Source organism: Accipiter gentilis, chromosome Z (genome assembly GCF_929443795.1).
Source record: "Accipiter gentilis chromosome Z, bAccGen1.1, whole genome shotgun sequence".
Taxonomy (NCBI): Eukaryota; Metazoa; Chordata; class Aves; order Accipitriformes; family Accipitridae; genus Astur; species Astur gentilis.
In genome coordinates, this window is record NC_064919.1 from 50,593,105 (window position 1) to 50,607,372 (window position 14,268).

At 41.4% G+C, this 14,268-nt stretch overlaps 1 protein-coding gene and 1 long non-coding RNA gene across 5 annotated transcripts in view; one reads left to right on the forward strand and one right to left on the reverse strand.

Moving 5' to 3' along the window:
- FOCAD (focadhesin) overlaps positions 1-14,268 on the reverse strand; it is a 127,047-nt gene that overhangs the window by 16,161 nt on the left and 96,618 nt on the right. Inside the window, exons 31-38 of the mRNA XM_049796559.1 lie at positions 14,121-14,210; positions 6,850-6,997; positions 4,831-4,950; positions 3,762-3,884; positions 2,879-2,956; positions 2,415-2,486; positions 2,146-2,248; positions 225-305 (exon numbers count right to left, since the gene is read on the reverse strand). Coding sequence (XP_049652516.1) covers positions 225-305; positions 2,146-2,248; positions 2,415-2,486; positions 2,879-2,956; positions 3,762-3,884; positions 4,831-4,950; positions 6,850-6,997; positions 14,121-14,210 — 815 coding nt within the window. The remainder of the gene's footprint in view (positions 1-224; positions 306-2,145; positions 2,249-2,414; positions 2,487-2,878; positions 2,957-3,761; positions 3,885-4,830; positions 4,951-6,849; positions 6,998-14,120; positions 14,211-14,268) is intronic.
- Positions 1-14,268, forward strand: part of LOC126036598 (uncharacterized) — a 46,513-nt gene that overhangs the window by 12,843 nt on the left and 19,402 nt on the right. For 2 of the 4 annotated variants that reach the window (XR_007505187.1, XR_007505189.1), the window contains exons 1-2: positions 5,239-5,499; positions 12,873-12,986. This is a non-coding gene — a long non-coding RNA (uncharacterized LOC126036598). Of the gene's footprint in view, positions 1-2,968; positions 3,091-5,238; positions 5,500-12,872; positions 12,987-14,268 lie in introns of those variants that run through there. The other 2 variants (XR_007505188.1, XR_007505190.1) reach the window with 2 other exon arrangements.

Genomic DNA, 14,268 nt, shown 5'->3' on the forward strand with positions numbered 1-14,268 from the left:
TTTAAAAAGTCATAAAAATTCAGTGGAGAAAACGAAAGCCCTAACTACACAATTCTTTTTGAGTGTTATTAATTTCTTGTTTATAGATTAAATATCCCACACTAGTGAATTTCAAATTAGTATTTAGAAAAGTTCTCTTAGCAAATAAAAGCAGGTTATTAAGGTCACCTTTTATAGTCATAACAAATTTCCCAGAGGGATACTGTAGTTTGACCCCTTCTTACCTTTCTTTCCACTTTCAATGGCAAAGTCAATGGCTGCCCTGATAAAGCTGGTTTCAGGCAAGTAGCTAAAATCTGGAGGAACTGTGAAGACAAAAGGACAGTTTATATACTAAAACATGCCAGCAGAAATTATAACCTCCAGCTCCCATATAAATTCAAAGGCCAAACTGAGCTATGTTTGAGCTAACTAATTCTGTAGATGACTCAAAGCCTTTAGACCACAAAGTAATTGATAGATGTATTTGCTTTTCCACTTCTAAGGCAAGCTAAACATTTGTGTTGGTGAGAGGCGCCAGGTCTAAAAAAACAAATTCATTGACCAACTGAAAAGCCAGGAATAAGAACTTTCTTAAAATGTATCAGCCACTGCAAGTCAGGCTTTAAAAGTGTATTGGGTTTGTGTGCCAAGGTTTTGGTAGCGGGGGACAGGGAGGGACAGGGGCGGCTCCTGTGAGAAGCTGCTAGAAGCTTCCCCTATGTCTGATACAGCCAATGCCAGCTGGCACCAAGATGGACGCACCACTGGGCATGGCCAAGCCAATCAGCAACAGTGGTAGAGCCTCTGGGATAACATATTTAAGAAGGAAAAAAAAAAGTTGCTGCGACATAGAACTGCCTCCTGTGGGACAGACCCCACGCTGGAGCAGGTGAAGAATAAGGAGTCCTCCCCCTGAGGAGGAAGGAGCAGCAGAGACAACGTGCAATGAACTGACCCCAACCCCCATTCCCTGTCCCCCTGTGCCGCTGGGGTGGGGTGGGAGGTAGGTAGAGAATCCTGGAGTGAAGTTGTGCCTGGGAAGAGGGAGGGGTTGGAGGAAGGTGTTTTAAGATTTGGTTTTATTTCTCATTACCCTACTCTGGTTGATTGGCAATAAATTAAGTTAATTTTTCCCAAGTTGAGTCTGTTTTGCCCATGACATGATTGGTAAGTGATCTCTCCCTGTCCTTATCTCGACCCATGAGGCTTTTGTTATATTTTCTCTCCCCTGTCCAGCTGAGGGGGGGAGTGATAGAGCGGCTGCATATTGCTTAAGTTGCTGGCTGGTGTTAAACCACGACAAAAAGGGAGAGCTTCAAAAGCTTAGTAGGCTTAATACAACAGAGACATTCCATATCTATCTAACCGCAGGCACAAGTGCCAAGATTATACAAAAGCAGAAACTCCAAGAATCTTTTTTTCTGTGATGAGGAAGTTTATCTACACTTCATATTATTGGTTCCCAGCTTGGTTCACACTGAAGTGAACAGCTTCCACTTCGTTAGTTCCCTCCTACCATTGGTATTTCATCAATGGTGTAATCCTGCTTTTATTTTACCAACGATATTGAAACAACACCAGAAGGTAATGATATATCGACAGAATATGAATTTCTGTGCTGTTACACTGAAAGGGCACAGAACACTAGTTTTTGACTTCAGCTAACCAGAGAAGATCTGTTCTAGAAAACCACTTTTCAAAAGTCAGATTGCTCTTGTTATTAATCAGTTTTTAAGTGTTGGCTATTTTATACAGTGGGAAGTGCTAAAACAAAGAGTAGATTAATCAGTTATGAGGGCATGGAGTGGATAATGTAGATGTCAAACACATGTGCCATATGAAGTGTAAAACTCCTTTACAATTTATTCTATAAAAGAATAAAGACAGAAGCAATATACAAGTTTGACCAGAAAAACTTAGAACCTTACTTTGATACTGCAAGTAAAAGCAGATGGGGGGATCCTATGCAGCCACTGATTCCTGCTTCATGTTCCAACCTTTAAGTCTGGCACACAGGACCATGAGGTCTCCAATTCAAAGGCTGTCATGTCATTTAATAGGGCTGCAACGCCTAGCCTGTATTGTCTAATGTGTTTGTTGCTGCCTTTTTAGTTAGGTGCTACTTCCATATGTTGTTTAAGCAGCAATAATAAAGCATCTTACCGGATGCCCTGTTTTGGGTAGAAGACAAACAGGACATATGAAGGCGTCCCAAAAGTCCAGCTGCATTTGTCTGAAGGCCAACCTGCCCTGAAAAACTGATTATCTGTTGAGACAATAAACCACTAGTTAGACAATTTTCCCTGCATTGTCTCACTTAGGCTGGACACAGACATTATGCAGTTTCTTTAAACAGATTTGGCCTGTTTGTGCAAGATGTCATGGTACCCTAGTGCATTATCCAAAGCAGGGAACAGAGGCTACCTTCTTACCTGTGTAAGGGTTCTGATGACTTCATTCAGCTTACTTTGAAACTGAGAGGACTGAATGCTCTCAGATTTCAGCTGCCAAAGAAAAAAAAATTATGTGGATTTTATAAGGGAACAAAAGAAACAACAAAACAGAGAACACGTACTGAAAAGACAGATTACATTTGCACACATGCCTTTTTGTGGGAGAGTGGAGGACAAAAAGAGAAAGCCTACGTGGCTGTAAACTTTTCCCCAATAGCACTGCACATGGGCCATATGAAGGGAAAATGGAACAAACCCCATGTTACACATTGTAATTTCATCCCGCCTGGTTCATATCCAACATGACTCACTATTGCATAAATGGGATGCCCTGGTATATATATATAACCACTGTTGTAAGGACGCAGAGGATGTCATTCCATCTTGCCTTCTAGCCAAATTTCTAGAAGCGATAAAGGTACCACTTGCTTTCATGTTCTCACCTCTATCATGCCTCCTTCAGAGCCCACCAGTGCAACCAGCCCACTGACAGCAGCCAGACGGTGCATTGTTGGAGAACCCTAGAAGCGTAATTCAGGATCAGTGAGTCAATGCCGTCACACATCACTCCTGTAGGACAAACCACATGTTTCTTCCGACTTAAAAACCGTGACTGCTATCACTTGTACAGCTCTCATCCCAACAACCTTTTCAGGTCAGACTCCAGCATGCTGGATCATTATTCATCCCTCTCTTGGTGAATGAAAGCTTTAAATGGAACTTCCCCTGCCTCGCCCCCAATCTGAAATCATCATGCATTTCTCCCTGACAAATCACTTTCTTCTAGCATGCTGTATTCCACAAAATATGCCAGGGCAATTCAACTCTGAAACAGTTTCTTTAATGATATTTACCTTCAGCTGCAATCTTAATATGCAAGTTTACAGTTTGATTTCAAACACAAAATTTTTGTTACAATGAGATAAATTAAAATTATAATAACAACCGAGGCACTATAATCACCATTCTGTGAGTCTAATTTTGATAAGGAGCACCTAATTTCACAAGGCATCTTCATTTAATAACCTAGATTTTATCCTTGGATATTGTTCCAATTAGTAAAGATGTCTAAATTAGGATGTCATTGAGATAAGCATTTCCCATAAATCATCCAAGCAGAAAAGAAACTTTTTTTCTCCTTTAGCAAACAGCCCAAAGACATATTTTTGTTTCCAAATGTCAATCAAACAGCATGTTCAGATAGTTCTAACTTTTACTAGCATCGCTCCTGCAGAAGCAAGGAAAATTATGTCCCCACCATTCATTTAAAATCCATCCCTCCTCCCCCCCTGCAAAAAAACAGGATATGAATTCAAACTCCTTTACCTCTGCAAGCACAATTTTTATCCAGGTTGGCATTAGTCTGTTACTCAGGTCTTCAGCTTTCCCATGACCACAAGCTGACAATCCATGTACTATTGCGCCTAGAGCTAAAGCAAAACCATGGGTCTGTAAGGTGAAAGAGACACATTAAAAACCAGATCTTCCAAAGGGTTCTGTATTCTTTTTAATATTTATTATTGAAACATTACTGAAATATTTATTATTTCCCAATAATTACAGGTAATGTCTTTGTCTAAAATACTGGATGCTTTCTTATTTCAAGTATTTTCTCATGTCAAGTGACATAGGATTTTCTGAGATTAAATATTGATCTTTGGCACATAGATTGCTCTGGAGCTTTTAATTTAGAGCAGACTTGAAGCAGATATGAAGATAAAATACTTAGCAAAAGTAGTTTGTTTTGACTTCCTATTTTCCAGTTAAACATTCTAAACAGTTGATTACTGTAAAAGCAGGCTTGATTCAAAATGGTTGCCTTTTAAATTTTTTTCCCCCTTTTTTTCTGGCAAGCATGTAATAAAAAAAGGACATGCATTGAAATATGGAAATTATTTTTCGCATTTTTAGAGGGTAACCTAAGGATGCTAGGGATGAAACAGACACTTGGAGGAAGCTGTGGCTGTGGTTACGATGCACTGCCTGGAGGCTAAGGGAAAGCAAAAATTTAGAAGAGCACAGTAGATGTATTTTCCTACCAATTAAAAGAATCTAAAGAAACATGTTATAAAAGAGACAAAAATTGGCAGCATGCAGGGACTAAAGACATGAAGAACTCAAAAGTATCAACTTCCCTTCTAAATGCAATGAAACATATAAAATCTGTTTTTATTTTACTGTCTGGTAATTGCTATACACCCACAGACAGAGCATCAATGGATCAAGTGGTAGTCTTGGTAATTGCACGGTATGCACAACATGCTCAGTGTTAGTTAATGCTGAAAGTAGGTCAATATCATTTTCTTGAAGTTACAGTCTGGGTAAAGCAGTATCCAATATTAAATAGGTAAGAGAAAAACAGAACTGAAGCAAAGCCCAAACACTGAATTATGACCTGCTGATTATTTTCCACTAAGGTCCGTAGCTTATTCATGGCCTCCTCAGCCTCAGCTGCTTCTATGATTCCAACACTGAAAGCAGAGACACAGGAACAGGCCACAGAATAGGCAAGTACCTGAAAAAAAGTATTTAATTCTGTTAACCAGTGTTTGATCAAATTCACTGTAGCAATGTGCACAAGGAGCAATGTGCCAGCACGATAAAAAAGCCATGACATTTTCAATTTATACTTTCAGATGTTTATTCCCTCTCTGAAAGATTCTTCATTGATGCTAAATTAAACAAACACAGCTAAAGTTTGGAAGTCCTTCTGGTTTTATGTAGGTCAAACTCCTGATCTTCCACACAAATGTAGCTATTCTTCTCAACATAAGTATCTGATCATTATTTATGCGAGCTTACACAGCATGCTATGATCCCATCAGGGCTACAAGCAGGTCCACAAGGCCAGAAGAGGAGCATGTAGTAGAACTGTCTCTCCTACACACAGTGCATGACACTAGCCTCATGCAGAAGGATTCACAAGTGACACTGTTTTTCTGTTCTTCAGTCTTAGAGCTGGAGAAAAGGAAATGGAAGTCTGAACTTGCAACAAGGTAACTGTGCCAACTGTTTAACCTCCTTTGTACCAAAGCTAAACCAGGGAACAACACATGGCTATAAGGTAAGTAGAGAGCAACTATCTACTGTGCAGGACTGACAACAATTTGACTTGCAGCAAGTAATGCTCAGATTGTACTTCTTTGTTGCAGCAGGCCAAAGTTACCTCTCCTGAACAGGATTATATCCCAGCCATTTATAGCTCTGAAAGAGCCTCTTGTGCATCTCATAAATATCATAGTATTCATCTTAGGGTGCTGGCCAAATTTTATTCATGTAATTATCTGTACAATTCCTTACAGAGATTTTAATTGAAAAGAGTAGATTTTGCTTCTCATCCCAAAGCACCTCATGATGTTAAACAGCTGCTGCCTTCCGTCTCAGAAGTTGCTGTATTTAACTCAGTTTAAGTTCAGTAAAGCACTTTGAGATCTCTGGGGAGAGATAAATAATTTCGTAGCTGTTAAGTCATTTTAATGCATGAACCATAAACTGCAAAAGGCTAATCCCCAGCACATATGCACTGCCAAAAAAAAAATTGAACTCCATGAAAGAAGGCCTTTAAGAAAGACCTTTCAGAGCAGTACCCAGAGGGGAAAGAGAATAATACTACCAATCTCTTTAAAAAAACAGAGGATTATGCAACTCAGCTGTTCAGCTGCTGCAGGCTTACATACATCAGGTACAGGGTTGGTTTTTTTGTGCAAAACACCTGCTTATTCCGATTCTTCTTTTCTTTTGTAAACTCCTCCAACTTCATCAGTTTTCCTTCTCAAGTTTTACCTCATAGTTTATAGACTTAGTGGATGGGCCATGTCAAAACTTGCAGGACATATCTTGGCAAAATAAATTGAAATGCATGCTCAAACTTAGCAGAGGTCAGTTTAAAACTTCAAAACATAGTTATAATGAGAATAGCAAACAGGCCCATAGCAGCATTCACAAGTGTGAGATTCACATTAGCTCGTGACAGCAGCTTTCAAAGAAGTAAACTGAAGGCATATTGAAGGAGGAAGTATTAGCATTAAGATTGTCTCCAAGAGTAACTTGCTGTCTGCTTTCTAGTAGATCAGATGAGCAGTAAACAACTGTATATGAGACCCATATCCACAGTTACTCAGGACCCAACTTTCAACAATTTAATTTGAGGTTCAGGAATTACAGAAGCACTTCAAAGAATTATGTCTGTCATCTTTTCAGGCAGTTTCTTAATGTTTGTGCAGCATTACAGGTTACTCTATTATTATTATTATTGTTTTCTTCTGCAGATATAGACCCATATATTGTGAAAGAAATAACAGAAACCAAGCATTCCATACTACAGATACAAAGTTTCAGTAAAAAGTCTATAGTTATTAAAGGGAGGCAAGAAAGTAAAAGGAAGATTTAATATCTCCAATAAAATAGGTCATACCTCCTGGACCCATCTGCTTTGGTCCTCACTGCTGTCCAGGTATTTGCAGAGTTTTTGAAATGAAGTGGAAACATGCAGTCGCGATTCTGTTTGGCTGCTGTGACTCATAAGTGAAAGAACAAGTCCTACTCCCAAAATACATCCAGTGCTTAAAGAGAAGACAAAAGAAAATTATTAAGTATGCTTTGGCTGCTCTGAACTCTCTTTTCACCCCAACAAGGGTTGCTGAGAAAAAAGACCTCTTGGCCTTGCCTGACGACCTGCCCTGTGGATAATTACTTACCACAGTCAATTTTACAAATGGTTTTTATTTCACACATCAGTGATGCTTTTTGGGAGACACAGGATTAAAGAAGAGCATAAGAAGAACATGTGTGTTAAAAATAATAAATCCTACACATACAGCCTTATTATTCCTTCTGCCCCTGAAGAACCAATAGCCCCATCAACAAGCACATCAACTAGCATGACAGAAGTATGGATCTAAACCTCTGTATCTGATTTATACTAATATCCCAAACTCTGATAGCCCAGTTAAACATACTAATTACAGGTCCACTGGCTGTATTAGGGTCTGTTGCTCTCAGACCCCTCCAAGAGGTGTTCCAGTTTGCAAAAATAATGAAATTCATTTCAGAATGTGAGTGTCACGTATACATTCTAACCCCTATGTACTAATATATGCATCTGCAACTCTGGACCAGCTTCAACAGGGCAGACATATCCAGCACAACTAACAGTTTGATGCTGAGGATACTTAAAATTGCAACAGGAAGTTGCAACAGCTTCAAAGTACATAACTTAAATAGGGCAGCTGGCACGAACAGCTTCACAGTCTCTGTCTCTTTCACATTTGACCAGAAATTCCATTCTGGACCAAAGAACTCTTACTAAATTCAGCACCTATGCTTCCACAAGAAGTGTCAGTTTCCACAGGTCATCAGTCATAATACAGAAAAGTTTTGTCAGAAAATTCCCAAGCAGTTCTGGCTGCCATCATGAGATACTAAAAGCATAGCAGATACTCACTGCTCTGAAGGTAATCTCTCACTGGCACACATACACAATAGCTTAAAGAAGCAGGTCTTAGTTATGAAGACTTTTTCCCCCTCAAGCATTTCCCTGAGCGTGCCAATGACAGACACTGCATGTCGCGAGCAGTCAAATGTGGCTAGAATCTTAGGCATTCCTCTAAGCTTCTGCCATCCAACTTAAAAATGGGAAGAGTTACTGATTTTACTGACCTAAGTAAAAAAGAAACTTCTGAGAACAACTTCAGTCATATTTATAAGCTAATGCTTTTCAGCAACTGGGGATGAAGATGGTGAGCATGACTAGAAGACTTGGAGTGGTGTCTTGGCAGTGGCATCTTCTTTTTCCAGCAAAGAAGATGAAACAAACCTTTGGAATCAACTCTTTTAAGTAACTGCCATATCTGAATTAATGAACAGCCAACAAAATAAGGACGTGGCTTATACGTAAGAGTTCTATACACAATTTTACACTGTTCCTTGTTGACAAAAATACACAGAAAGACAACAAAGTTCCTAATTAGAGCTACCATATATTATGTTGTTGACCCTCAGCAAAGACCCAAACCATAAGTGGGGATTGAAGCAAGAGTAAAACTTCACCCCCTCTGCTCCCCTTTTTGTAACTAGCAATTGTTTTCACTTGGCAACCTTGTTTGTGATCTATATAAAATTAATACTTAAGGGCACTTCACCCACACAATATCTCGGATTTCCCAACCTTGTTTATGATATATATAAAATTGATACTTAAGGACACTTCGTCCACACAGTATCTCAGATTTTCTCAGAAAATTTTAAGTGATTTACTACCAATGCATCAGACATACTGCACTATCATCACGACTCATATTTGAATCTAATGCCATTTATCTCAATAATGTAACTGAGCAATGTACAATGCAATACAATCCATCACATCACAGAATGAAGGACTTCATGAACAAATCATGAAACAAAATAAAAGGCTTGTATTTTAGGATGAAGGAAAACTGGTATTTTCCTGATAATACTGAGGTCAGTGGAATTTGACAGGTTTCTGTAAGAACAATATAAAAATTTGATGACAGTTTTGATAGAAAATGCCTTAAAGTCAAATCAAACAGCTACTTACCTTGCAAAAAACTCCATAAAAAGCAAGTCAGTTTAATGCTCCACACAGCAATTTAAAGGAAGGCTATTGTGTATTTCAAGATTCATAACAATTTGCTCTTTACCACATCTTTACTCAACGTGTATCAGTGTTTATATTTGTTTAGTATTTCTCCAGTATTTATTCTTACAGAAGCAAGGTAGTCTGCCATGCAGTAACTTTATACAAAAAGCCGTATTTGCAAAGGTCTTGTAGCATTCATCCTCAATATGGGACATGTAACAAGGCAAGCCAGAAAAACTCTACTGCTCCTAGGCATTCTCAAAAACTTTTTACATGCAAACCTTTCAAAAGCTCAGAGTTAACCCAATCTTCAACACGTTTTCTTTTGTTTGCTGGAAGGCAGGGGGATGAGGAGGGGAAGCAAAACCTTCCAATACATGGACCATATGTACTGCTACGTTTGTTACCCATATGCTGTACTGTTACAACAGGAACCCTGCCTTTGATTTTGGGGTTTTTTTTTGTTGTTTTTTTTTGTTTGTTTTTTAAATTATTTACTTATTATTTTTTCCTAGTACACTGAGGTTTTGCTGACAAAAATCTATTTCTGAATGTAATCTACATGAATAACTAGAAAAGCTAGCGACCATGAATGTACATGCTTGCTGAACCTGTGTTCTATGTAAGTTAGGCTTGGGAGGAAAAATGAGCTGTTATATAACTTCTGTAATCAGTAAGTCTGACAAAACCTAGTAGCACAAAGAACTGTCTACATCACCTGTCATGCACATTTTCCATACACGTGTATACTGAAAAGTGGTGTATCAGTATATTTTAAAAACATACGTATTCCAGTTTTTGTCTAACATAAGGGCAGATTTAAGGCCCACTCACGGATCTCTTGATAATGTCTGAGTGCATTCCATTTAAAATCAGGAGTAACTGCAAATCTCCTAAGGCTCTGCAATCTATGAAACCCTGCTTCAGTTGAAAAGTGAACAAGCATCATATTAACATGCTTAACCATCTGAAATGTCTTCCCGCTTTAAAAGATTATGAGTTTCACTTTTGCTTTTTTTCTTGTGTGGCTACAACAGATAAAAGAGTACTGATATACAAGCATTATTCTCACGGAGACCTCTTCTGAGAGGAAACTTTAGAGTATTTTATGCAACTTACACAGACATAGAGATTCTTACGCAGCATAAGTGGACTCTCACCAAGCTAAAGGACTGACTCAGGGAAAGACTGTTGCTGCTTATTGAAAACAACTCTGTTTTCTTCGTTCCTCTTACCTATTTCCCCCCACCCCCCTTTTTAAAAAGAGAATTCTCCTAATTAAATGAAGATGATTACATATAAAAGCAACATTCCTATCAAGGCTGACACAGTCGGTGAAGCGCGGTTGTGTGAGCTCCAGTTTGCAGGGCCTACACATTGACAAACCAACCACCTTCTTATCTAGACACTCAAGGTAGAAAACAAAACAAAGCAAAACTTCTGCAAAAGCCTCTTTCTTGTAACATCCTTCAGCGTGTGAGATGTCTCACTTGACACCCTGCAGAAGTGTGTTACTGAGCAGAGAGGCACACCTTCTAAAACAATCGGGCGTGCGGCACGGCAGACTGCACAGGCTGACAGCCCGCGGGCGGCAGGGTGCGGGCCGGGGGGACGGACGGGACGGGACTCTGCGTTCCGCTAGGGGGCAGCATGAGGCCGGACAGCGGCGGCCCGGTAGCGGCCCGCAGAGCTTCCCGCGCCCACAGGGCCACAGGCCGGTACCGGGAGCCCTCCCGGCCACAGAGGACCTCACAGCAGCCGCAGGAGACGGTATGGCTACTGCTGGCATCCAGAAAGAAAAAAGAGAACTCCGTCTTCCCACATCTCTACAGCATAATACACCTACTCTCAAAAAACTGGCAGCCTATTTTGAAGGAAAAAGAGAATTGCCACTTTAGCGTGCGTGAAACACTGATGAAAAGATCAGTGTAACGCTTACATCCCACAGCTGGCCATGCCTCTCACAGAATCACAGAATGGTCTGGGTTGGAAGGGACTTTAAAGACCATGTAGTTCCAACTCCCCTGCTATGGGCAGGCACACTTTCCACCAGACCAGGATGCTCAAAGCCCCATCCAACCTGGCCTTGAACACTTCCAGGGATGGGGCATCCACAACTTCTCCGGGCAAGCTCTTCCATCCAGTGCCTCAACACCCTCACAGTAGAGAACTTCTTCCTTACATCTAATATAAATCTACCCCCTTTCAGTTTAAAGCCATTACCCCTCATCCTATCATTACACTCCCTGATAAAAGAGTCCCTCCCCATCTTCCCTGTAGGCCCCCTTTAGGTACTGGAAGGCTGGTATAAGGTCTCCCCGGAGCCTTCTCTTCTCCAGGCTGAACAAGCCCAACTCTCTCAGCCTGTCCTCGTAGGGGAGGTGCTCCAGACCCCTGATCATCTTCGTGGCCCTCCTCTGGACTCACTCGAGCAGGCCCGTGTCCTTCTTATGTTGGGAGGCCCCAGAGCTGGACGTAGTACTCCAGGTGGGGTCTCACGAGAAGAGAGTAGAGGGGGAGAATCGCCTCCCTCGACCTGCTGGTCACACTTATTTTGATGCAGCCCAGAATGCAATTGGCTTTCTGGTCTGCTAACACACCTTACTGGCTCATACTCAGTTTTTCATCCACTAATACCCACAAGTCCTTCTCCTCAGGGCTGCTCTCAATCCACTCATCGCTTGGGATTGCCCCAATCCATGTGCTGGACCTTACACTTGGGCTTGTTGAACTTCATGAGGTTCGCACAGGCCCACCTCTCAAGCCTGTCAAGGTCCCTCTGGATGGCATCCCTTCCCTCCAGCGTGTCGACCGCACCACACAGCTTGGTGTCGTTGGCAAACTCGCTGAGCATGCACTCATACTGGATGAAAAGGCTGGAAAGGCCCTTGCTTTGGAATAGCAGCTTAAAAGTGGACAAATGCCAAACATGGACAAGTCTGCAATATTTACAGCTTTACATTACTTCTTTGCTCACAAAGAGTGCTCACAAGAGATATGAACTTACCATTAACCTTTAAAAAATGTAGCCATTACGCCCAGCATAAAAAACTACCCACCCTTCAATCTTCCCTCTTGCACTTGCCATTTTTTCATATTCTTCTGGCAACCTCTCACTGCCACTGAAGTCTAGTTTGGTTTTTCTACGAGGGATTTATCTCCAGCTAATAGGGTACACAAATAAGCAGTGACAGGTGTAACAAAGTGATGCAGCTGATACAGCTCCCTGTGCACCATGTGTCTCACCCTGTGCCACTCAAGAGGCAAGCCAAATCCTGACGAAGCTATACAGGTTCACAGCCCAATGGTGTGCAACTGTGACCCCTCACAGCTTTTCAGAAGGTCCACTGGAGAAGGGGAGGGCAAAGGAAAACAGAAATTATTGCTCTGTTTCCTTTGAACAGGGAAGAGCTTGGCAGAATAATGTTTAAAAATCAAATAAAACCCTATGCACCCACACTGAGGTACTCAAGATAATGCAGTTCCTTCCCCAATTTAAAAGGGAAATGACTACTGTTGAAGACACATACTACTGTGTTATGTTAGTCATTTAATGGCAACTGACACATGTTGTTTATTGTTCAATTATTTCAGGTTTGCCAATGCTAGTAATTGTGCAATACCTTTCAATAATTTCTTGTCCTGGTGGTGGGCTACTCTTCTCTTTGGCACACCTGAGGCATAACCTCAGTTGGTTAAATGAAATGTATTTGCTTTACTCAATATTCAAGATGCCACCCACAGCTGTTAAATTAATGGTCTGGCTCTCCCAGATAAATAAGCCATGTGAGGCAGCTGATCCCAGAGCTCACACTGTATTGTACACGTATCCACAGCCCAGTAAAAGCTCCAACACAGAAGCAGCTAGACGTCAGTGAACAACTTGGCAACCACCCAAGAGCACCAAGGAAGGACCTTCAAGACCATCTTTCATTAATGAACATGTGCAGGTAAGATGAACAACCTGCTCCTAGAATTGCTACCATCTTCCCACTGCCTGTGAGCAAGACTGTGTGGTTCTCCCTACATGCCCAAGGTTTTAACTCGTGGGTTGGCAGGGATTAGAAGTAGTGGTCATTGTTTCTTTTCACCTTGCACTAGGGACTGTATGGAAAAAACTGTGTGTGTGTGTGTTAGATATATTCATATATGCATACGCTTATATATGTTCATATATAAAGAATTACATATATGCATTTATTTATGGACACATGCACTTAAGACGAGATGATACACAGAGGAATAAACTAGCAGGAACATCCTGAAATTCAGCAAGCACCAACTCACAGTCCTGCACCTGGCAACAGACAGGGACCAGAGGGGCTAGGGATCAGCTCTTGGGGACAGCCTTGGGCACTGGTGGGCACAAAGCTGAGCGAAGGCCAGACATGCATGGAGGCAGCAATGAGGGCCAGCAGTGCACTGGCAACATGAGCAGGACACAGCCATAAGAGCCAGGGGAAGGATCACCCCTCTACTCTGTGCTCACCAACACACCTGGAATACTGCTGTGAATGCAGGAGACACCAACAAAACTGGAACAATTTCATGGGAGGCTACTGCGGCAGCAAGGCTGGAGCCCTTGCCCTGAGAGCAGAGGCTGTGGGACCATAGCTGGTTCATCTGTGAGAAGGGATGGCTTTGGGGGCATCCAACAGCATCTCTCACACTGACAGGAAAAGGACTGAGGAGATGTAGCTGGGCTCTTGCATGGTGGGAGGCTGAGAGGCAGCGGGCACAAGATGAAACATCAGACATTCCCGTGGAGGTAAGGACAGCCCAAAAGTGTAGCCAAGGCCCAGAGACATTGTGCTGTCTCCAGTCTTGGGGGTTTCAAACCCTGACTGTAAAGCCTCGGACAATGTAGTCCAAGTCCATGGCTGAGTCTGGTTTGGGGAGGGATGTGGACCTCTGAAGGTCCTTGACAGCCTGCACGAGTTGGTGATTCTACGGAATCAGCTAGAACAGGTTATCTCCTTATCCTATCCTTACACTCTTCTGTCTCAAATTAAGGAATAAAAGCATGAATTAAAAAGGTGGACCTCAAAATACAACAAAATATTATCAGTAATGAAGAAACTCACTTGTACTCCAGACTGGTGTCAAAGCAGCAGTCTTCCAGTGCATCCAGGGACTTCATTAGAACTAAGTTCATCTGTTGACCAGGTACATCACTACAAAAAAACCCCAAACAAACAAACCAACAAAATCCAAAACACAGCTCTGCTCTTC